This window comes from Apteryx rowi, unplaced genomic scaffold, assembly GCF_003343035.1.
Source record: "Apteryx rowi isolate R43461 unplaced genomic scaffold, aptRow1 scaffold_144, whole genome shotgun sequence".
Classification (NCBI taxonomy): Eukaryota; Metazoa; Chordata; class Aves; order Apterygiformes; family Apterygidae; genus Apteryx; species Apteryx rowi.
In genome coordinates, this window is record NW_020447686.1 from 287651 (window position 1) to 312437 (window position 24787).

Below are 24787 nucleotides of genomic sequence, written 5' to 3' on the forward strand. Positions count from 1 at the left end.
CCCTTAATCATCTTTGTGGCCCTTCACTGGACTTGCTCCAATAAATCCATGTCTTTCTTGTAGTGGGGAGCCCAGCACTGGACCCAGCACTCCAGATGTGGCATCACCAGTGCTTAGCACAGGGGAAGGATCACCTCCCTTGACCTGCTGGCAATGCTCCTCCTAACATAGCCCAGGATACCATTGGCTTTCTTTGCCATGAGGGTGCATTACTGGTCCATGTTCGACTTGTCCATCAGGACCCCCAGGGCCTTCTCTGCAAAGCTGTTTTCCACTGGTCAGCCCCTAGCCTGTACTGATGCATGGAGTTATTCTTCTCCAMAGGCAGGACTTTGCACTTCCCTTTGTTGATCTTCATGAAGTTCCTCTCTGCCCATCTCTCCAGCCTGTCCACGTACCTCTGAATAGCAGCACAACCATCTGGTGTATCAGTTACTCCTCCCAATTTTGTATCATCTGCAAACTTTATGAGGGTGCAGTCAGTCTCAACATCCAGGTCATTAAAGAGGATGTTAAATAGTATTGGCCCCAGTATTGACCCCTGGGGGACACCACTAGTCACTGGCCTCCAGCTGGACTTTGTGCCATAGATCATAGCACTCTGAGCGCAGCAGGTCAGCCAGTTTTCAATCCACCTTACTGTCCACTTGCCTAGCCCATACTTCAACAGCTTGTCTATGAGAATGTTATGGGAGATGATAGTGTCAAAAGCCTTACTAAAGTCAAGGTAAACAACATCCACTGCTCTCCCCCATCCACCAAGCCAGTCACCTCATTGCAGAAGGATATCAGGTTGTTTAAGCATGATTTCCCCTTTGTAAATCCATGCTGACTATTCCCGATCACTTGCCTGTCCTTCAAGTGTCTGGAAATAGTGTCCAGGATTAGTTGCTCCATCACTTTCCCAGGGATCAAGGTGAGGCTGACCAGTCTGTAGTTCCTCAAATTCTCTTTTTTGTCTTTCTTGAAGATAAGGGTGACATTTACTTTCTTCTAGTCCTCTGGAACCTCTCCTAATCTCCATTCAAAGATAGTTGAGAGTGGCTTCGCAACGACAGCAGCCAACTCCCTCAGCACTTGTGAATGCATCCCATCAGGTCCCATGGACTTGTGTATGTCCATGTTGTTTAAGTGCTCCCTAACCTGATCATCCTCCAAAATCAGGAAGAGAATACGAAAGAGACTATGTGGGCAGGAGAGAGAAGGAGGACATATTTGCCTCACCAACCTGAAGGCCTTTTACAACAAAACGACCAGCTGTGTGGACAAAGAGAGAACAGCAGATGTAATACCCCTTGACTTCAGAATGGATTCTGACATTCTTTTCCATGTCATTTTCATCTGGAAGCTGAGAAAATATGGGCTGGAAGAATGGACTGTTAGGTTACTTGAAAACTGGCCGGACAGCTGAGCTCGAAGGATAGTTGTCAATGGGTCAATGCCCAGTTGGCAGCTGGCAACAAGAGGAGAACCCCAGTGTTTGACACTGGGGCCAATTTTATTCAGCATCTTCCTCAGCAATCTCAGTGATGAGAGAACAAACCCTCAGCAAATTTTCCAGTGACCCAAACTAGGGTGACATGCTGACACTATAGTGGGTAGAGCTTCAAGCCAGAGAGACCAGGAGAAACTCAAGGATCGGGCCAACAGGAACCCCAGGAAGTTCAGCAAGGAGAAGCGAGAAGCTCTGCAGTGGGGGCAGGATAACTCCATGCACCTGCACTAGCCAGGGGGTGACAGGATGCATAGCTTGCCTACTGAAAGAGGTTCAGTGGATGGCAACTCGAACAAAGGCCAGCGAGGTGTGCTCTCACTGCAAACAAGGCAAACTGCATCCCGGACTACTATTAGGAGAAGTGTGGCCAGATGCCTGAGAGAGGTTATTATTTGTCCCTTTTATTCAGCCTCTAGGTGGGGTTGCATCTGGAATTTGATGTCCTGTTTCAGACGCCTACTTAACGGGCATCATTTCAAAATTTTCATTAACAACTTGAATAGTGCAATAGAGATTAGACTTACAATATCTTCAAAGACCTCTAATTTGGAGGGGGATACAATGACCTTCTCAAACTGGAAAGATAGTCAAAAGTGAAAAAGATAACAGAATAGTACCATGTATGACAGAGAAAATATATATGTTCAGATACAGCTATGTAGTCCAGGCAGAAGTATAGCTGAAAATGGACTGAGGGTAGTAGATCACAAACTGAACTGTTGCCACCAGTGTGGTGTTATTACGAGAAAGACAAAGCTCATTCTGGAAATATATTAACAGGAGCACCATATGTTATAAAATAGGAGCTAATTGCTTTGCTCTATGTAGCATTTATAAGACCTCAGTTGAAATATCCAGTTTTGGGGACCAGAACTGAAAAAAAATTGGAGAGTCCACAAGCTTACAAGAAGACTGATAAGATGTTCTGAAAACACCTCCTATTGGAAAAAGCTGAAGGACATGCAGTCACTTTCATTAAAAAAAAGAGAAAATCAATAGGAGAAATTAATAACATTTCAATACACAGAATAATGTTTTATAGGACAGGGTTACGGATTTCTGCTTTTCTTTCCATAAGTGGTCGTGGACAACAAAATCCATCATTTGTTGAAAATAATGTTTAGGCTAAATTATTAGAAAATCTGGAACAGAGACTAGGGAGGACACAGAGACATCTCTGGGCATTCTCTGCAGAGGCTACAGAAACATCCATCAGGGATGGTTTGGAAAAGCTTCATTCTGATTCAGATCATAGGACTGAACTAGGTGATGATAGCTCCTCCAGCTCAACATTTCATTACCCCAGAAAACCATCCAGTGAATAAAGCCAAATGGATGTCCTACTTTCCCCTAGGAAACAGATGTATTTGTCAGCAGAACAAAAAGGAAACAGTTCAATAAATGCTCTGCTTCACTCAAGGAATCAGGTTTAACAGCCACAACAGATTTACAACACATACTATGCCTGTAACCCTACTAGGCACTTGCAAAATTCTGGGTCTTAAAAAGTCAGTGATCGATGACTTGCAGTCAGGAATTTGCAGCATGTAACTTGCCTATTTAAAAGATGCATGCAAGTCCTCTCTTCCTGAACAGTAACAGTCAAGAAAGCATATAGGCAGCTCCTTGTACAACCCCAGGAAAGACTTCTTTGAGCTGACTTCAGAAATCACTGCTTTGTGCCACTGTCACTCACCAGGGCCTCATTTGCTTCATTAGACTTCCTTGGCCCCTTTCCTTCATTTATAAACTCCCAGACTTCCCTCCAGTGTGCCACAGTCAGCTCACAGAAATCACACCTGTGACTATCTTGTCTTCGATGCTCAGAAGTACCCGTTAAACATGCACTTTTTTTTTTTAACCCCTAATCAGAATGGCATAAGGCTGCTTGCCAAGACCATATGGCCTGGAAAGGTGAGCGTTGTGGGTCTGCTCTCCCTTGGCAGCACAGAGAAAGCTCAGAGCTTCACCTGCTAGAGAAAGGGGAGCTCTTTGAGCAATCCTTCGACCCACTGGGTGTGCTTGTGGCAAAGGTTTTGCAGGGAACGTTACATCTGAGAGCGTGCAAGCCACACAGCACTTTGCCACGTAACACTAAATAGCCTATATGAAGAGATAACGCCTGCTGACCAGGGATCGGGACTGCCATCACAGTCTAAAAGCCGGGTGCTCTTTCTGCTAGTTTCTGTCAAGTCAAATCAAGCACTACTCAGAGGTTGCTCCCTACCTGAATTCCTATCAGCTATAAAATCAAGCATGTGCATGAGGGGCAACTTTTAGCAGCCTCAAGCACTGAAATCCATAACCTGCCATCACATTTCTGGGCATTTTTTTTTCTTTACAGCAGTGTCATTGTACCTCACCAAGGATAAGCAAATCTGACAACAAAATGAAGCCTAATTCTGAAATGAGATGCCCCTGCTGCTGATTTACATATGTTGGCCCTGAAGGAGCCCTACAAAACATCCACTCTAGAAAAACACATACTCAGATGCAGAAGCATCTGATGGCAGACCCAAGCATCCCTCATTCCTCCCTTCCCTTTCAATAAGACCTTACAAGTGCACGATCAAGCAGCAGCCAGTCATAGCAGGTATAGGTTCAGTAGGGGAGGAAAGGCACGCACTCATTAACCGCATTACCCGGGTGCATCTCTCAGTGCTTGCCAGAGACTGGAAGTAGATGACGAGTGTCCAGCCAGGTGATGTGGAAGCAAACCCCTGGTCATATAAGTTTTTCTTCCTGCATAATGTTTTTTTTAATTCTCAACTGAGAACTGCTTTACCTGTAGTTGCTGTGTCTCCATATGAAAATTGAAGAGCTAAACCAATTTACACAAGCTGAGGAGCCAAACATTTTAAAACCAACCCAAGTCTTACTGGCCAGATCTGTAAACTTCCTAACACTGACAGCAAAACAGGAAACAAACTCTAAAATGCTTCTGGGTCTAGTAGTTACCCTCATTACTTAAGGGGGAAGGAAAGATTTATTACTAGCCCTTATTAGAAGAACCATACACTTCTGAGAAAAATCACATTCATATCCTTCCCAGCGTGTGAAATCATAGACACCTTCTACTCCCATTTCTCCAAAGGCGCTCAGCACTTCAGAGAGCTATGGCAATGTCCAAATGATACCCACCTGCTTTAAAGCACTACTGTGAATAGCATGCTTATGGACAGCTGCACCCTTACACATATGGGAAAAAAAGAGAAGCATTTGGGGGACAGATTTTTGAAAAAGAGCCATGACAGAGGGCAGACAACTATTTCCAATTCCCGCTAGGGTTCATTATCTTTGGTGCAACATGCACACAACAGGGAAGAAATCTTGGCCCTATTTGTGCCAGATGATGGGAGTTTTTCCACTTATATAATGGTGCCAAGATCCTTCCTCATGACACTAACTTTAGGGGAGGACAGTTTCGCAATTTAGAACTTTTACACAATTTCCACAGCTCAGATGTTACATCCTTTGCATGGTAAAGTCTATGCTACCCAGCTATGATCTAATAAAGCCCCTAAGGCACTCACAACCATGCCTTCAATAACAGATTTACCCATGTCAATAACTGCTATACACACATGTTTTGGCAGAAAAGATGCTCTCTAAAAATGTAATCCAGTAAGTAATAATGTTTAAAGTAGCAATTCACAAGGAGGAAAAATATAGCGTTTCAAATGCACCAAACCAAGGATGAACCTGTAAAGTCATGTGTCGGGTTTGCAAAGCCACAGTTAAATCTTGAATAACAAAACTCAATTCTAGCAGTGACTTGCATCTAGTTCCACTTTATTGGAACCAAAATTTTGAACAAATTGTTTCAGTTTAGCTTCCTAATAGTAATTAATGAAATTCTCTATTTGATATAAAGGAAGAAATTTGTAAGAGAAGATGGCAGAGAACAGGTACTGTTACAGTAAAATTTATACTGGATCAACAACACTGACTATGATGCTTCAAAGTCTGGAAGAAATTTTTCTACGTGTTTTTGTGACTGATAGATTTATCAGCTGGATTCCTCTCAATACTCCACACAACAAAATACTACTTTCATTATTTCTATGCTGCAGCTGTGCATAAAGACTCAGATTCTAAACAGAGAGCTTTTAAAATAATTAAAAAGCAGATGTATACTTTATAATCTTAAGTAAGCCTTTGCAAAAGGTTTGCTCTGCTATTGTGATGGGGAAAAAGATTTTTAATTTAAATATGAGGTGACATATACCCTCATCATTTGCCTTTATCCTATCTAGTCTACCAACGCCTAGAATAAGATATTGCAAAACAGCAAGTTCAGCGACCCACTCGGCATCTCCCATATAAATGCCTACAGCGGTTATCCCATAACATCCTTCAAGGTAGGTAAGGAAAGCTTCATCAAGGTCTCCATGGAGCAGCTTTGTAGGCTTGTTGTATAGGGGATCAGTGGTTTTGAGCAGGGCTGACAGCTCGTAGTCCTATAGCATCTAGCTGGGATGCAAAGAGCTCAGAACCACACGGGATAAGGCCTTCATGATGACCTTGCACCCCTGCTGGAAAATTGTGAATTAGTCACAAGGCACATACAAATAAATGCATGTGCTAACATGTGAATGTGGAGCCTCTTCCTACCTGGTGTATTTCTTTCGTATTTGAGGCAGAACATGGTCACACCCAGATTTCATTTCTCATGCATATTTTGCTCCATTTTTTCTTTCCTGCAGTATTTGTGCCATTTATCTTGTCCTATATTCACTTTCCTTTTTTTCCCTACTTTTGGGAAAAGCATCTAATATCCCTGTAGCATTAGTTTTTCTTTGTTAATGTCAAAAAATGTTAATCCGTGAAGACTTGCTTCCTAGATAATGTTAATTCAGCTGCCAGTTTTATAATAGGATTATGCTTTCCAGGATTTAAAAATCCCACTTGTTAGCTGCAAAACAGACTTCTACTAACAGCTATAAAATCTAATTTAATCCCTATTGGCATTAACTAAATAGCTGAGGTATAATTTCTGTCTAGCTACACTTCACACCCCACTATTGCCATAAATATATAAAATTCCCTTTTAAGTTATAAAAGAAACTGTTCAGTAGGATAAATAGGGTCTCATGAGTCCAGTCATATGCTATCTCCAAGGCATAACAAATATTGTTTACATATTGTAAGGATTTTGTGGACAGTTTATTTAAATAGATTCACCCATGTTTACATGTATTAATTTGTCCTTTTTCTCATGAAAAAAAGCATACTAAATTATGATCTATATTTATTCTATTTAAAAATAATTGGTTAACAAGTGGAAGATCAGATCTCTGTGGAATCAAAGTTTAAAATGTAACCAAATAACCTGGTTAAGCTGGAGGAAAATACCAATTTGTTCAACATAACCCCTTATAATGCACAATTCTATTGTGAAACCTTGGAATATGAAGTTATCTCAAGCTTGGCATAGGAACAGCTATTTTGAGGCAATCTAGTAAGACAGTGTAACTAGTAAGGAGGAGAGAATGAGCAAGCAACGTTTTATAATGATCTTAAAATGAGCAGCCATGATCTTTACAACCATTTGCTCCCAAATGAGGAACAACACAAGGATTTATGGTCTTCTGGAGCTCAGTGATCAGAAATGAAGAAAAATATTTACAATTCTCTTTCCCAAACCTTGAAGAGATAATAACCGGCAAGTACATTGTTCTGGAGAGGGTAACCTTGATGCACTGCAGAGAAAGAAAGATAGCAAAAAGAGCTATTACAATGATACATATTAGATAATACTGTGTTATGAAGCCATTCCAAAGTTGAAGCAGAAATCTCAGGGCAACCAAGCTCCTTTAAAGATAAAAATCACAGTCAAATGCAGAAAACAGTAGGATTTTATCTATCCTTTCAGAAATGATGCAAAGTGCTAATCAGACTCCACAGTYGGCTTATCACTTTGTTATCGATAAACAAGAAGACAGACCATAATCTCCCTTGTGGTATTAGTAGCCAAAGGAAAAGATGAGCAACTTTGGCAGATCAGCTTACAATGACATCAAAATCTGATGTACATTGGATTTGCAGATGTGTGCATTTGCCTTTAGAGACAGAAATACAATATACTTGGGCCAATGCACTTAGATGTGGTAACAACTGCACGTTCCATACRTACATAAAAAGTGCTGCCAAAACAACAACTTTCAAATGCTGTGGCTAAATGTTTTGACTTACCTGAAATGAAGGGAAAAAATGGCATGTTTTCAGCTTCTTTGTAAAAGAATTCCTTGGTTGGAAGCTCAAACTGTGGGCATGGCTATGAATGAACTATCTGCACAGGTCAGGACACACTGAGAGCCTTCATGCTGCAGTGTACTAGGTAGCCAGCAGAGCTATGCAGGCTTAGATGTGAGTAAACAAGTACCTTTGTCCCCATTTATTATGGCTTTTAGTTCTATGGCAGGGACTAGAAAAACACAAGAACTGTGTATCATCTGGTCTATTCTCAGACATCAATGCCCCCTGAATTCATAGTTCTGGATTCATAGTTCTCCAGTTTTAGTAAGCCAGAGGTATGGTTGCAATCGTAATCCACGTGTTGTCTTCTGTTGAACAGAGATAAATTACTCCACTCTAAGTTGAAAGAATGTCATGGCATGTGCTTAGTTGCTGGTGGAAATAGAAGGCTGTTTTTAGATGGCTCTATGCTGTATTTTGGAAATGGTTTGTCATGCAGCTAGCACAACACATGCATACTGGTGCAGCAACACTAGGCATAGCAAGCTTTGTTTTCACAGAATGTTTGAAGAATCAACAACTCAAAAAAAGGGGCTAACATTCAAAACTTACTCAGAAAAAGAGAAACATGACATAGCTAACCAACAGCACATTTGTTCCAGGGAAACCTGGAAAGTTTAGGAGGTGGAAAGACCTTCAGTTTGATGTATAGCTGTGAAGATGAAGAAGCAGCTCATACTGCTGAAGAGTCTAATCCTGAATTATTCATTTAGGTACAAATGTCCCATTCAATGAGAAACATTATCTGAAAGAGGTCTGCAGAATCGACTTTTGAAGATGTACCATGGTAAATATTGTGGATTCCTGTTAATAGGACATACAGTGGAAGGAAATGAGACTTCGGCATAGATACCAGTATTTATTTCCCACCACTGAGTGCTAGGATCTTTGTGTCTGGACAGTACAGACTCCACAGGAGTAACAGATGAAACCAAGGATACATCTTCCGGCAAGATATTTACCATCTGTAAGCTCTAGTCCTGCAATTAGCTGCCAAGGTGTGCTGATGTGCCCAAGTACAGTGGACATATGAAGACATGAAGTACTGTGAATTACAACTATTCCATACAAACATTAACCATAATATTTTAAAATATTTTCCCAATCTGTTAATATATTACTGCCTGAAATTTCTGTTAATACTGAGCCAAGACATCCTCTGTAAGTTTCTAGACACCATTCTGTCAGTAGTAGTAGTTGCATCAGAACAAGCCCGAGTCAAACTTAATTGGATACATCTGAATCAGTGAAAAAGAAATAACTGGCAATTCAAAGGCTCTGCTCAAAGAGACACAGGCATTATTGAGCTCATTGAGAAGAAAATTGCTGAATATTGTGATTGTACTTATTATACCTCAAATCTTTATATAAGGAAGATGATGGACTTGTAAAGTAAAACAATAGGAACAAAAACTTTTATTGTCACAGTTACCACCCAGGAGTGGCAGTTCTTCTAGGACCATGGTGGGATCAATAACGAAATGAAAACACTTTACAACTTTCATAAAAATGTATATTCATCAGAACTCTTCAAGGATCAAAAAGGCCTTGCAGAGTTTCACTGTATACTTCAGCTTTCCTATAATAAACCAGAGAGACTTCTGGACTCCCCAATTCCTACAGAAGAAATTTCCCATGCTACTGAGACTTTTAATAATGGCAAGCCACCAGGGAAAGCAGCATTCCCATTTTAATTTTGTGCATCTTTTGAAGAGAAGTCACCCTACTATGCGCCTGTGTACATTTAATCATTCTCTACACGCTTTATCAGCGAGCCTTCTCCCTGTAGGAGGAATACAATTAGGTACAGTACTAATTTATTATAAATAAAGCAAAGACCTGGTAAAATAACCTAGTTATCAATGTTTCATGCAACTGTGCCTATGAAGTACTAGCTAACATTCTCACCATGAGCCTAGAGAAATACCTGCGGCATTGATAAATCCTAACCAAGCTGGCTTTATTAAAAAAAAGATTATCATCACATAATACAGGAAAACTGTTGATTTTAATTGAAGTAGCCAGAGATTTATGGAAACCAACCGCAGCTTTTTTCTACTGATACTCTAAAAACCTTCAATAAGATCAATAAGGAAATGTATTTCAATAAGGAAAGTCTGGGATTTTTTTGTATACCATGCTGATCCATTTTATGTATTTATCTCCACCCCCAAATTTAGTTAAAGTGTTATTCTATATGCAATAGCCTCTTCTCATCAGTGATAAGGAATAAGAAGGTCAGAAGGCTTCAGATTAGGGGGAAAATGGTAGGCAAGGATGCTTGCTCTCCAGCATGCTGTTTGTTCTGACCCCAGGATCAGATCACTAAAGAGATGGAGAAGGCATTCTCATGGGGAGAAATCTCCATAAAATCAGCATGTATGCGGATGATCTGCTCTTAACTGTAATGAACCCAGAGTCATCTCTTACATATGCCTTATTCATAATGGAACAATTTGAAAAGTGGTCAGGCTTTAATCCTATTTTTTAAAACAGACGATTCAAAAGAATTAATTGAATTTTTTTTCTTTCCATGGCACAGCACAGCGATGATCTTTTAAGTGGCTGCTACATGACATTAAGTAGGAACAAATTTATACTATGACCCTAAGAGGCCATGCTGCGCATAAGCAAAATAGGTCCTTTCCTATCCATCTTCTTAGCCAAACTGAACTTCCTCTTATTTCCGAGGGGAGCAGTGAGAACAGAAGAGGTTCAGGCATGCTATCTCCTCTCAAATGGGTGGGAAGGGAGGCAAGGACAGAGCCAAGGATGTCTCTTCCCCAGCTTCTGCTGCTCAAGCACTGAAGAAGAGAGTAACTGCTTTCTAGAAGAGAGAAAGCGATATAATCACAACTCACAGCAAAAAGGGTTAGGAGCTCAAATCCTAATCAGTCCTACATCCTTCTACAGTACAGCCCTGAATATTAATAAATTTTACTAGAGAAATGAGATCTCTTTAGTCTAAGAGGAACAGCAGTAAAACTTCCTATTTTCAAATGAAGTGTTTCATGTCAGAGGACCCCACAGAACTTTCCTAACCATATATATACTCAAAGGGATCGCTTTCACACCTCTGATATAAAAACCATGAGCAATATAACTTTTTACTTGCCAAATTTTTATGAGAGAACGTGAGAAATAAATGCTTGTATATGGCTGGGTGGGATTTAACTCCCTAATATGAAATTTAGTGGGGTAATTAGGCCTAGCCCTGCTACTACTTCAGGAAGCATCCTGGCAAATTTGCATAAAAACAACATTAAGTGGAAAGTTATTTATTAGATGTACTGAGCCCCATATGAGAAAACCATTCATGAGGTACATGTACAGAGCCAGCGTCCTCATGCACAGCAGCTTGTCAAGGTGACTGGATGTTGCAAGGTTGTGACCCAGAGGCTGGAAGAAGTTCTTCAGGGAGCAGAAGACACCTGCTCAGACCAAGTCAGACCTGGAAGGGGACTCCTGCTTTGAGGTAAAGCAAAACTGAGCACAGGAAGTTACAAAGAAAATGTTTTAATTGGAAGAGGATATTTTCTTGCCAGCTACTCCTTGATCACCAAACATCTCAGGAGGCCACTATATCAGCTTAGACAATGACTCACAAATAGCTTAGCTTTCTGAGCAGATAATTAAGCTGAAATTAAGCTGAAATTATCCTCCTCTATTGCACCAGCTACCTGCAGCCCAGCAGGGGTATCAAGTGCTGCAGATGAAGATGTTGCTCCACAAAACCTGAATTCTGCAGCCAGGAACCAGAAGGAATGCCATGGCTCTCAGGGTGCCTGAGCCTTTACATTAGCTTCCTCTTTCTGCAAAGCTCACCCTGATAAGGCAGAATGTGCTTGCAGCTCCATACACATTTCACACACAAGTCTGCTATTCCAGGCAATTCTCAGGGTTCTAGGATGTGTTGGAAATATATTTGCAGAGAACTTGAGACAGAGAACTTAAACAGATGTTTAAACTGGCTTTGTTACTTCCAGCAGGACAGAAAGAGAGAGAAATTCTGTTCTCTTCAATAAGGTGCAAGTTTTTACCAGAGGCTGGTCCAGGATTTCATCAAGAAAACATATATTTTGATACAAACGGCCCAGAAATTTTCATTACAAATTTTTCCGTCAGAAAGGCTATTCTGTGGAAATCAGAAGCATTTGTAAAAGTACTGTCTTGTTAAAGAAAAAGAAAGGTTTGGTATTATGGAAACTTTCCAGTTCAACATTTTCAGACTGGAACACTTCAGTTCTCATTTGGTAATGACTTTTCCTTTTGAAACATATTTGCTTTACATTATTTTACATATTTTACAGAAGTTGAAGATGGAATGAAGATGTTTGGATTTTTCATAAAATAATTTTGGCACAGGCTTGCCTAGTGGGACAGCTTGATAGAGCTACAGAGTAAGGCTCCATATATCTCAGTTATTCAAAACTATTCTGCTGGCCTCGATGAACACAAAGCCACTAATTGCACTGGTCTGGAGGCATTAAAATGTTCTGAGACTCTCATCAAGGGCTCAGAAAGAAGCATAAATACTGAAGGAGCAGCTCCAACTGGTCTCTTGCTAGGCTGACCTGACAGTGTAACACTTCATGGATGATCTGAAGAATAGCAGGACTAAAGACAGGATCCTGCTGAAAAATATGCTCTTCTAGAAAACACTCTAATAAGGGTAGTTACCTGAACCCTATGGGAACTAACAATGAAATCTTGTCCCATTCTGCCCTTGGAAAATGAAAGCACTAGCATAGAAATCTTCCCTTCTCCAACAGGAGGAGCAAACTCTTTCACTTGGTTATAGGTTGCTGGCACGGAGCAGTTGTCAGTACTGCAGCCCAGAGACAGCTTTACCAGGGAGTGCTGGCTTGGCTGGCAGCTCTCTAGATACCCTCTGACAGCTCAGATGCTATACAGAGACCTCTCAATGACATCACATGCAAGATTCAACTTTCTGGCTTACATAGGTTAAGCACCTGATGCAGCCAAAAATGTTACTGCTTTTAACAATTAAAATGGAAGAATGTTCTGGCCTTCTCCATATCTTCTAAAGAACCCAAATGAATACAGGACATTYTCCTACCCTTTCACAGAAAGTCTTTACAATGTGATGAACTCGCAACATATCAACACTACAATCTGTGTTATTTCTAATTTTATTGTTTTAGCATTAGATAAAGCTATTGAATTGTTCACTTAATAATACTGCCAGATAATTCTGAGCCCTCTCCAATTTCTAAGCCATATCCATTTCAAAATGGACAGCAACTTTAGAAAACCTTTATGACTGCATTAGTGGGGAAAAGCACCTATCTTCAGTTGTGAATAGTAGCTCAGAGTGATTTCCCTTTAGCAGTTCTCAGTTTCTCTCATCCACAACCAAAAATGAACTTATTCTCATGGAAATTCCCGATGCCTTACAAAACCGGACACTTGGGGAGGCAGCTGACAGACCTCACCATGAAATCAGATGCATTAGAACTTCTAAAACCAGCATATGGAGCCCCGACCAGGATTTGAGATCTGCATGACTGGTAGGCTAAGTTTAGCAGGACAAAGCTGACTTTATAAAAGAAGGCTGAAGTTTTCAGCAGCATTGGGATATCTTCCTCTGATCTTCCCTGTTCTGAATTTTTGAAGTCCTACTTACAGACCTGTTAGGTCCATAAGTGGTTTGAAAGGTCCCACATGTTCTCACAGCTATATCAGCTCTTACCCTCCTCACAGGCTACACAGCTTAGTATTCTGCATACTATAAACTTTTCTTTTTTAGCCATTTCTTCCTTTTTTCCCCCCTTAAAAGCCAAACAATTTTCTCTTTATGAAATTCTTGCTGCAAGCTTTATTTTTTTTCTCATTTAATCAAAGTAACAACTAGAAAAAGATGGAAAAGGTGGCAGGTCAACAGGCAGCATCTGAAATCACTGTCAGTGTGGTAGCTCATGAGGGTAAGAAATGAAGACACCATAATGGTAAACAGACTAGACTAAGTAAAAATGGGTTCTCCTTTTCCGGTGTTCTCTGAGAGCTGTTACAGAACATACTTGGGGGGAGGAAACTTCTTCCAAATTTTCTTTGAGAAAAATTATATATAAAATAGTTAAAGATTTTTAATTTATGACTATGGCTTCAAATGCAGCTACTGCAACCAGATGTAATTTTGCAAATTTTATCAGTTTCAAACATAGGAAGCTCATAATTCTCTTTTCCCTCTAAAAGAGCACAAATGGAACTGCTGACATTCCAGATTCTTGATCTCTTAAAATCTAATTTAGTCCTAATACATACCACACTGTATCTTGTAAAATAAACTTGATTAGATATGGCTCATACTTGTTGCCTGGACTTCATGCAAGTGAAGGCCTTCTATACATAGGCAAGCTGGCCCAAGGCACTGCGTCTACCAGGTTCTGATTTTCCAAAAAACACAACATTTCTGCAGCAGCTTCAGGAAAATTCATAAGTAGCACTTTTATTAATGCAAAATATGTCAATGAAAAGTCAAATTCATTAGTACTATTTGCTTTAAGAATAATGATTTAAAGAACAACCTGAGTGTTGCTATGTTTCTGTGATTTTTTCTCAGCTTCAGATGATTCATTTCTAAAGAGCCACTGAATACTGTATTTTAGTGCATACTCCTGTCATATCTTTCACACCAAGTCTCTAAACATCTCAGAAACATTAATAAATAAAGCTTTATGAGTAATTAAAATTTCAGCTTCACATTCAGAGAATCTAAGTCTCAAAGTCTTATTGAGTATCTAACTGTGGCAGATCTAAAAATGAAATTCGTTCTTCCAGTCACTTTAAATTAAACTTTGCTACAACATCATGGAATCACACAGACTACTTCAGGTTTGAAGGGGCTTCTGAAGACCACTTCGCTCAACCACTTTCTTAAAGCAGAGCTAAGTTCAGCTCTACGCCAGGTTGCTCAGGGCTTGAAAACCTCCACAGAGGGAGGATGCATCACTGGACCCCAGATCTTTTTCAGCAGAGCAGTCATCCCTTGCAGCCCGTACTGCTGCATGGGGTTTTCGCATCCCAGCTGCAGGACTTTGTCTTTGTTGAACATCATGAAGTTTCTATCAGTCCACTCCTCCAGTCTGTCAAAGCCCTTCAGAAGAGCAGCCACCCCCTCCAGCATATTGACTGCATCCTAGTTTGGTGTCATCCTTGAACCTGCTGAGAGTGCACTCCATCCTATCAAACAGGTTGCTGATGAAGATCTTAAACAGTACTGGTCCCAGGACAGGCACCTGCAAAATACCACACAGTACCAGCCACCTGAATCAAGCCAAACTTCCACCCCTCCATATAGTCTGCCTATCCAGTCCATTCCTCCTCAAGCTGACTACCAGGATATTATGAGAGACCATGCAGAAAGCCTCACTAAATTCAAGGTGGACAATATCTATTCATCTCTCATACTCAAGGACAGTCATTTAATCAGAGAATGAAATCAGGTTGGTCAGGCATTATTTGCTTCTGGTAAATCCATGCTGGCTATGTCCTTATGTGCTTTGAAATACTTTCCATGAGAACTACCACCCATTTTCCCATGGACTAGGGTGAGGTTGACAGGCCTATAGTACCCAGCCTGATCCTCCTTCTTGCCCTTTCTGAAGAAGGGTGTAACATTTGCCTTTCTGCAGTCATCAGAAACCTCCCCCAGCCACAAAGACCTTTCAGTGATGAGACAGCAGCCTCGTGATGACGCTAGCCAGCTCCTAACTTCATCATCCCCTACTGCAAGTACTGCCTTCCTCCCCCAAATTTTGCTTCTAGGCACAGGGAGGCAATGTAGGAGGCCTGAGAGCACACCTTGACAGTAAAGCCTGAGGCAGAGCAAGTACTGAGCACTTCAGCCTTATCCACAGACTGCAGCATAAGGTTACCTATCTCATGGAGCAATGGAGCCACATTTTCCCTGGTCTCTCTTTTGCTGCTTCTGTGCTTGCAGTAGCCTTTCTTATTGTCCTTCTCAGCCCTCACCAGTTTTGATTCCAGCCAAACTTTGACCTTCCTAATTCTGTCCTTACATGCCCAGGCAACACTTCTATATTTCCCCTTGGCAGCTTGTCCCCACTTCTTCCTCCTGTCTGCTTCCTTTTTGCATTTAAGCTCAGTCAGGGGCTCATCTGTCATCTCAAGTTTCTATTACAGAAATTTCTCCTAATTTCTTTGAAATTTTACACCCAGCGGAATAACTCCTCTTCACTTCAATGGAGCTATAATGTTACCACTGTTTAGAAATTACTGCTATCAATTTTGTCACCTTGATCATAAAATTTTGTTTTCCTGTCATCCTATATTACAGATAGATACTTCTGCTATAAATGATTTGTTTTATATAATTAAGCTGCACCTAAAAATACTACAGTTTAACACACAATTGTGTCTTGTGTCATCTTACAGCAACAGCCTCCCAAATACGAACTAAACAATACTAAATCACTGTGACAGCAATTATAATTTTAGTCTTCCACACAGAATTTCAACAGCTGGAATTTTTTGTTTTTGAATGTTCCACCAGGAACATTTAACGATATTATTTTCACTTTCTAGAACTAAACTCTTAACATAGAAAAACTCTATAAGCTTTTTATTTCCAACATATTTGTAAGGAGTTGAAGGTTAAAGACAGCACTATTAAATACAGTCCCTCTGAAAAGCATTAACTCCCAAGATACAGAAAAGAATACAATTCCATCCAAATTTTTGAGACCACATGAGAAAATTTTCAAGACTATTTTCACAATTTCCAGGATAACACATTCATACTCAAACTCTAAACAGCTTTTGTTGTAGTTTGAAGCATTGTAAAATGGTCAAGAAAGCTTAAAAATATGAAGATGATGTTATGGCAAATTTATGTTCCAGTTCAGAAATACTTTTCACTAGGAAACATTCAGACCAGTTTCTGATATACACTGTTTAAGATGTGAAACATTTTAAAGGGGAATGGTTATTCTGAGATATTTACAAAATTTGCTTGCAAGCATATATGTTAGGTATGTTAGGTGATTCTCTCTTCTTTAAAAATTAAACATCAACAAAAACAGCACCAATACTTAACACATCTACATTTATTTCCCACTCTGCTCTCTATGCCTTCTTTCTTGCAGCTCCTTCAATCTAAGATGCCCTCCAAACCCTGGTGCACCGGGGTCTGACTTCTTCCTTCATAAACATCCCTAACAGGGTGTCTTCCATAAAACTCAGTAAGTAAATCTTTCCAAACACCCAAAGGTGTAAACTCAAACATACACTCAGTTGCTCACAACCTGCAGATGCTTTTGTTTCAACAACAGAATTCCCATCTGGTGATTCTAAACTGACTCTTCCTTTTCAGCTTCTCTTCTCACAGTCTATTTCCTCTTTTTCTATAAGAAATAGGTAGCAATAATAACAAAGAAAACAAATCCCACTCCTCCTTGATAAGTGCTTATGCCCAGCTCCATATTCCTTCAGTAAGTCACTCCCACATACTAGCACAGGATCTCTTTCAGTTCTGGGCAATCAGGTTTTCCAACGCTTTCGCAAAGCTAATCAATGTTACATTACTTTGTATATCTTAAGATTTAGCTTTGTCTCTCTGGACACGACCTCCTCAAAGCAAGGGAAATGTCTTTCCACATGTTCTGTTTAGTGCTGTTTGTATTCCACAAATAATTTTTTAATTACCTTTCTGTTCAGAGCCACGCCATCTTCACAGTCCAGCACTGCACAATCTACATTTAGTGAAGGGATTTTTCGTATCTTCCTTTCGTCATCTGCAGGTATGTACAGCACAGCTCGCCTGGGAATGAACTTGTGAGATGATGCAAAGTGATAACTAAGCTTAGGAACACCAGCTGGCAGAGGAGAATTCACCCTGTAAAGGATATTGTTGAAATTAGACTCTTGTCTACAATGCTGGAAAGAATACTTGACTATATTTTAAAAGGGAAGTATTCCTACTTAGATAGTTGCTGGGGGGTTTTTTTCCCCCTCAGGAAGAACCTAGGTAGGGAGATATCAGTATGACAGTTAATTATGGYATAAAAAACAAAACCACCATGTTCAACGGAAGTTGCAAACATGCAGAACTGAAGAAATACCAGGGCTGATGTTATCCACACAGCCTCAATTCCACTGCCTGTTCCTGCACACCGCAACAACTATTACATACAAAAGATTCTTTCCCTCAGAGAACAACTGCATGGGACGGAGGCTGTGCTGGGAACAGAGCAGGGCTGCTTTCCGAAGGTGGCCGCGATCTGCTACATCTGCTCCAGGAGCTGGATGGCATGCTGTGAACGGAGYTGGGGTGTTGGTTAAAACAAACACAGTTTTGCAAGGCTGATTTTGCAACCCTAGCGTTTTTTCAACAGAAGTACTCGCATGCAAATTTTAAACAAGCAAAAGGGATGGATGGGAAAACAAGAGAAAGACAAGAACTAAAACCCCGTAATGCGGAAGTTCATTAATCCCAACATGTCTTTTCAGAAGCCTTCAGACCTTCAGACCCACAGCACAGATTTTTATTGACAGAGCTCATAAATCCACCAGTATTATTGACAGGTTGTCAGCCATGGTGGCTTTTAACATTAATAAATGCCTTGTGCACCACTTTTCAGCATAGGCCTGACTTTGTGGCACCACATGGCTCGCGTGGGTTGTTGTATCTGAGTGGTTTGAGGCAGCCTCCACTCCATGTCCATGTTTCTCCATCAGGGATGAGCTGTCCCCCACAAGCTGCAAGCCGGCGCACTTGGAAGCAGCGGAGCTACCCAGGAAGGCTGCCTCAAGTGCAGTCAGGAGCTAATCTCGCTCCATAATTACAAGCCCAGAGAAATAAATTGCAGAGGGTGCCACCGTGGTTCATGGCCTTTCTAAAAAAACCCTTGGCTGCTCCTTTTCCTACCCACTTCACACTGTATCCCCCAGGTCTATTCTGCTCCATCGAAAACGAGGACAAAATAATACAATTTGCCTTTGTACTCAGGGCACAAGTCATACGCCACAAATAATCCTACCATATAACACCATTATGCATTATCATGCATATTATTCCGCACTTTGAATAATGCAAAGCTTTTCTAGCACCGCACTGAATGTGTCATTATCACATCATGTCAGGGACCCATGCATTTTCCCATGCCCCTCTTAATAATCTTTCCCTAGTTGCTACATTTTGGATGACACATGGCTACATATGCCAATGGATTTTCTTCAAAATGAACATGACTAACCCTCTCAAATGCTCGAAAATGAGTTCAGTCAATCTAAATCAGAGACAACGCGATGCGTCGCTGACAGGCCACTGTGATACTTGCCTTTCTAAAGCAACCTTTTCCGAGAATTCTTTCCTCCCCTATAAAGCCAGCACCCTGAAAGCTAAATACAGATTTTGTTTTAAAAATAGGAAGAAAACTCTTATCACATTCTATCCTAGTAAACCAAGCTGAAAATGGCTACTCTTCCACCATCTCCTCTGCCAGGTCTGCGTGTCCTGGGTGGACCCACGTTGGGAGCCCACAAAAGCCCGCTGCCATGTTCTTGCTTGTAATATGACTAGTAATGCTTAATGCAGCCTGATCAACAGGGCAGTTTTGCTGTTAAATAAATGATGCATTACTTATTACAAGCACCAATGCTACCCTTATTAATAAATCTTCTTCATCTCTCACTGTGGCAGCTCTGAGTTATACGTGGTGGAGACCCTGACCCTYGGTACCTGGGAAACACACAACTGAGATCTGCAACTGAGAGCTTCTGCCAAGYCGACTGCTCACCCCTCTCCCATACACCAGCTCGTGCTCCCGGCCTTGTGTTGACATGGGGACGGTAACACAACTTGTGGCAACTCGAGTGGCGGCTAGTTAAATCCATTTAATCCCATTTTCTTGCAGTACACTTTGGGAGAGCAAGGAGGAGGTGGGAGAGAGGTTTAGCTCAAATGGAAATAGGAGGGTCTTTCTTCCGTGTGACACAGAGGTCAGTGAAGGAGTCTGCGGTCCTCCACTAAACATATATGAGGGGACAAAAGTGATTAGTTTCTATTCTCTTTCTCTGATGGCTTCAACCTTGTCCTTCCCAAAGGCACAAAGGAGTCAAAGATCTCAGGCCATTAATAGTTAACTCCAGAGCTACAGACAAGTAGCCCCTGAAGCACCCTTAATGACTGCCTCTTACCAGCTGTCTCAGCCACAGAAACTTGATAGATGTTACTAAAACCGTAATCTCAGAGCACACAGGGACAAGATGTATCTCCTGTCAGACACGTTGCCCAAGATTTCTTCCGGCCTGTAATCGAACCAAAGGCTGTTTGACCAGCCAGTTTCCCTTTCACTGCTGCAAGCCCCGCTCTGGTTATTCGGTATCGATTCTCCGAATACAGAGCAAAATGGCATATAGCATTTTGTAGGTAAAACTGTCATTACCTTCAGGCCAGATTTAGAAATCGCTAGCCAGGTGTCACCATTAAGACACATCATCTTTCATTTCGATGGGGCAGCAGTATGACTTCCCCAGCAGACTAGCTGACTCTAAAGAAGAGGTAGATTTAATCTATTAAAATACCATCACCTGATAGGCTTAATGTTATAAATACTATCAGCCAGTGACTACTGGTATCTCTTCCTCAGCTAATCAACTTTGTAGCCCCCGGGCCCAAAATACGGGTTTCTCAGGACACGGATTATAAAAATATACTGTCAGTTTCCCAAATTATTAGTTTTATGGAACAGTTCAGCAAATCTAAGAAGTAATAATTTTTTCAAGAAGGAGGGCAAAAAATAATGTACAGGAAGAACATGTGTCTATTGACCAGCACAGCATTCTTCCCCTTTTAAAACAAAGAGCTCTAGAAATGTGAGTGTAAAATACATTTTCAACAAGTATGTTTAAGTATGACTCCAATAAACATTTTCATAGACTATTATTTTGACACACATTCTTAAAAAACCCTCTTCCATTCTCACTGTGTTCTCCAAAAAAAGAAAAAAAAAMGTAGAGGAAATAGTAGACCTATCAAGAAGCCCATTTACCTACTGACTTTTTTAAAACACAGTAGCAAGGCCCAGGGTGCTGTGCATATTAACAACTAGCTACTCTGAGTAGCAAACACTATCCTGATCACCTTGGCTTCTTCTGTTATTTTGATAGAATAAAAACATCTCCAGCAGTTACTTTTTTTAGAAGAAAAAACCCAGCACCACCATCTGAATTATATTGGTAATCCCACGCCATAAAAACGAGGAAAATCTYACATATATTTCCTGAGTGCAACTTTTTTAACAATTCAAACTAAGCTTGAATGTGGTTAAAACTAAATACATGGACATAAGCCAAGTGAATTTGCTAAGACAATGTTTCTTGCTTTAAGTGCTGTAAGTTAAAATAAGGACTAGACTATTGGGTAAAGCTCATTAAATTGTTTTACAGCAGCATATTTTCATTCATAGCTCTAGCAGCAYGTTGAATGCTCTTGAGGTCTTGAGAATGAATCTAAATTTCTTCAGCAAACATAACATTCTACTTAAATCTTTCTCAAATATGTAAAAATAGCTGGCAAATTAAAGTTACTTTTGTTCCTCTGATAACAGTTTCACCCAAGAGCAAATAGTCCATCCTCATGAAGGAGAAAACAAAACCTTTTGGGTTACTAAGAGACATTACAATGTCTATCAAAATACAGTGTGACTGCAGCCAGTGAAATTACCGCAAATTATACGAATCTCCCTGCTGTAGACTGCATTTTGAGGTTCCAGTATTGCTCATACTCACACATATACTTAACTGTATGCACCTGTGCAGCCTCATTAGCACCAACACTTCATAGTTCACAAAGTACTCCCACAAGTTATATTCAGGCTCAGCACTTTAACCTGCGTCTCCATTTAATGTATATTATTCTAGAAGAGATACTACACCGCGATGTGCCTGCTCCATGAAAAAATATCCATTGCTTCATAGGTCAGATTTCTAGTTCTACAATCTTTGGCATGGCATTGGCAAAGAGTTAAGGATACTGTTTCCAAAGCGCRTATCTGGACCTCTGAACAAAACCATCCCAAATGCGGGTAAATTTCCACGGTGCATGTTTCTGACCCGTGCGCGCGTAACTGCGCCCTAACCACAGTCCTGACTATTCGTGACAGGGAGGCGGACAGAAATGACCCAAACCCTAAAACTCACGTTGAATGCAATGCAGCTTAGGTTGCAAACCCTCCTGCAGTTATTTCTCCTGCTACGCCTGCATAAAACCAAAGTAAATACAATAAATATTCTATTTCTGGTTTTACTACGTCCAATTTACTAGGGAGTAGCTCGCAAACAAACCCAAATAATCCACCAAAGACAAAGGAAAATGATATGAAATTAGAAAGCACCACAATTTGCATAGTAATTCTTCTAATTAAGAAAAGAAGATCCAAGTTGTTTGTTATAAACATCAGCAGGCCTTTTGCAAATACCAACAGCTTACAAGCAAGCTAAGCTAAGTATTTGTCAAATCAAAGCGACTTTCCTGAGCGTTTTATTGGTACAGCTGCAGCGCATGCATTTTATCACACATGCTAATAATCCTAGTTATGGCACTAACATTTTAATCATTTGTTCTGTAGGCTTGTTTCTCAAACAATTAGCACTAATGAATGGCCAAAATACTTCGGATCATATATGTCTAATTGCAGTCAAGAGCAGTTATTGTCTGCATGTACATTTCAATTCACCTCTGGGGATAATGTTTGTTAATTGTATTTCTTTATATAGCAAGTGAAAAAAGGCTGTTCGCTCAAAAAGGGACTAAGTGTTCTCTTCTTTCCCTTTGTGCCCACAAGAAGCTAAAGTCACTTCAAGAGGCACTTAATCCCATCATCCATGGTTACAATTGCCTTACAGCATCAATCAAAAAGAATCTGAAGTAAAATGATGCAGCTATATTGTGTAATTAAAAGCAATTCAGGTAGTTATTGCTTGGGGCATTTTCCAGGTCCAAATACTTAAAATGGCACTGCGGGGATTCTAAATACTGTAGTGTTTTAAATTTGGTCAACTACAATATCTCACAGAGAAAGGGGAGGAATATGCAAAAAAAAAAAAAAAAAAACACTCCTAGTGCGTATTGTAAAGCAAAAGAAAAGAGGAGGAACAGCTAACGTTTGAAGTGACAAAATCTACAACTCTCCAAATAAAAGGGAAATAAAAATATCAAGAAGAGAGAAAAGCAGAGGAAAAAAGAAAAGGACTGCAGTTTTAAAGAAAAACAAATCCCCGCAATTGTTAAAAAGTTAACATGTGAAAAAACGCTAACGTTTTCTTTAATGGAAAACAAAAGATTGCTTCACAAGCTTTACAGTCAGAATATGGGTCTCTGAAATCTTTGAGTTTTCCCAGTGGAAATAAATTCACGGTAAATTTCTAAGTTTTGTTTGAAAAAATTGACTTACGTTAAAAGAGGGAACATACGATATTTACTTTTGCATAATGCCCAAACTTTGCTAAGGTACTTTCCCTAACAACTGCCACTAACAGTGATCCAATTATGCTAAAATAAAAACTGTGGGTTATCAACATATCAAACACGCTGCTTTACATTTTGATTTCTTCCTTTGTTCCAAAACCACTAAGGTCATTTCCTTGATGCTTTAAAAAATAATTAAGAAACCCTTCAAACCTATAAATACACTTTCTCTCTCTTTAAATATAAGGCAGCAGCTACTTGTTGTGGAAGACAGAAGAGAGGAGATTTTGTTGTTTAAGCCTGCTGAAAAGCAGCTTTACTTCGGAGTCAAAGCCTCTCGAAAGAGGCATTGTTTGGTTTTAAACTCACCAGTGAGGCTGATACGATCTCACACGGATGCAACTCTAAGATTAATTCCCCTGAAGTTGACAGAATGAAACAGGTATGAGATGCCAGTAAACACGATCGGAATCACATCCTGCCGCTCAAGTTTTAAGAAGGTTAAGGAATAAACCTTCGCATTTTAACCAAGTCATGAGGCGTACAGGCGGGCTGCACACCGCGCTGGGGACGGAGGGCAGGGGGCTGCAGAAGGGCTCACAAAAACGCCGTGAATTAAGAAATGTAACCTCTGTAACAACAAGCGTTGGCTATCAAAAGGGACAGATTGGAGGGGGTCACTCCCGAGAGCGGTAGCCTGCTGGAGAAACTGGAGCGGGGAGAAATGAAAAGGGGGCTTCCAAGGGACCTTTAGCAGGCAGTCTCTAGCACTGATAGGACATATTGCATTATATCCAAAAAGCACAGAGGCAAACGAAATGGGGAAGGAGAGTCATGCTGTTAAAAAAAAATTGCGACGCGGAGGAACGCGAGTAGAAGGCAGCTGAATGTTCAAATGGAAGATGAGGGCTAAATCAAAAGTCGCTGGCAAGTCATTTTAGGAAAAATGTGGATCTTCGGTTGYAATTTATAATTTTTTCCTATCTCCAGTAAACCAATGTAAATCATGTAACTGGAAACCAGAGCCTTTCTGAGAAAAAGACCGAATATAAACCAGTCACTTATTGACAAAGGCTTAAAATAATGGACCCCTGCACCATAAAATGATAGAAGGCTATCATAGGTTAAATAGTTAACCAAACTTTCTCCTCCCACCAGTGCTAAACGTAAAAAAATGACCTTTTATTTACCCCATCATGTTCTTTCAACTACATTTGACCCTGTTGTTTTGGTTCCCTCCAAGCTCTACCATAGATGTGACTGCTTTGACTGAACATCAGTTTTTTCTTCTCAGGTCGAAATGGCCAAATGAGATGTGAGGGAAAAAGGGATCACGAACGTCTCCTATTACTCCTCATATTTTTGCAGCAGCAGAAATAGTTCATTTTTTAAGGAAGATTAGGGCGTTGCTGTCTTTGATTGAGTACGGGAAAATTTTTAAAGGGATTTAAATAATGGGTCAGGGTGACAAGGGCTGCTTCCCACTCATGGCAAGAGGCGGTTTGTATCAGGAAGGTCTCTGAGTCTGCATTTGCTGTCATCCAAGGTTAATCAGTGTCCCATCTTGGGGAGCCGTAACGCAC

The 24787-nt window shown here is 40.4% G+C and overlaps 1 protein-coding gene across 1 annotated transcript in view; it reads right to left on the reverse strand.

Annotated features, from left to right (window-relative positions):
• Window positions 1-24787, reverse strand: part of CLYBL (citrate lyase beta like) — a 179604-nt gene that overhangs the window by 67024 nt on the left and 87793 nt on the right. The window contains 1 exon segment of the mRNA XM_026058183.1: window positions 17441-17630. Coding sequence (XP_025913968.1) covers window positions 17441-17630 — 190 coding nt within the window.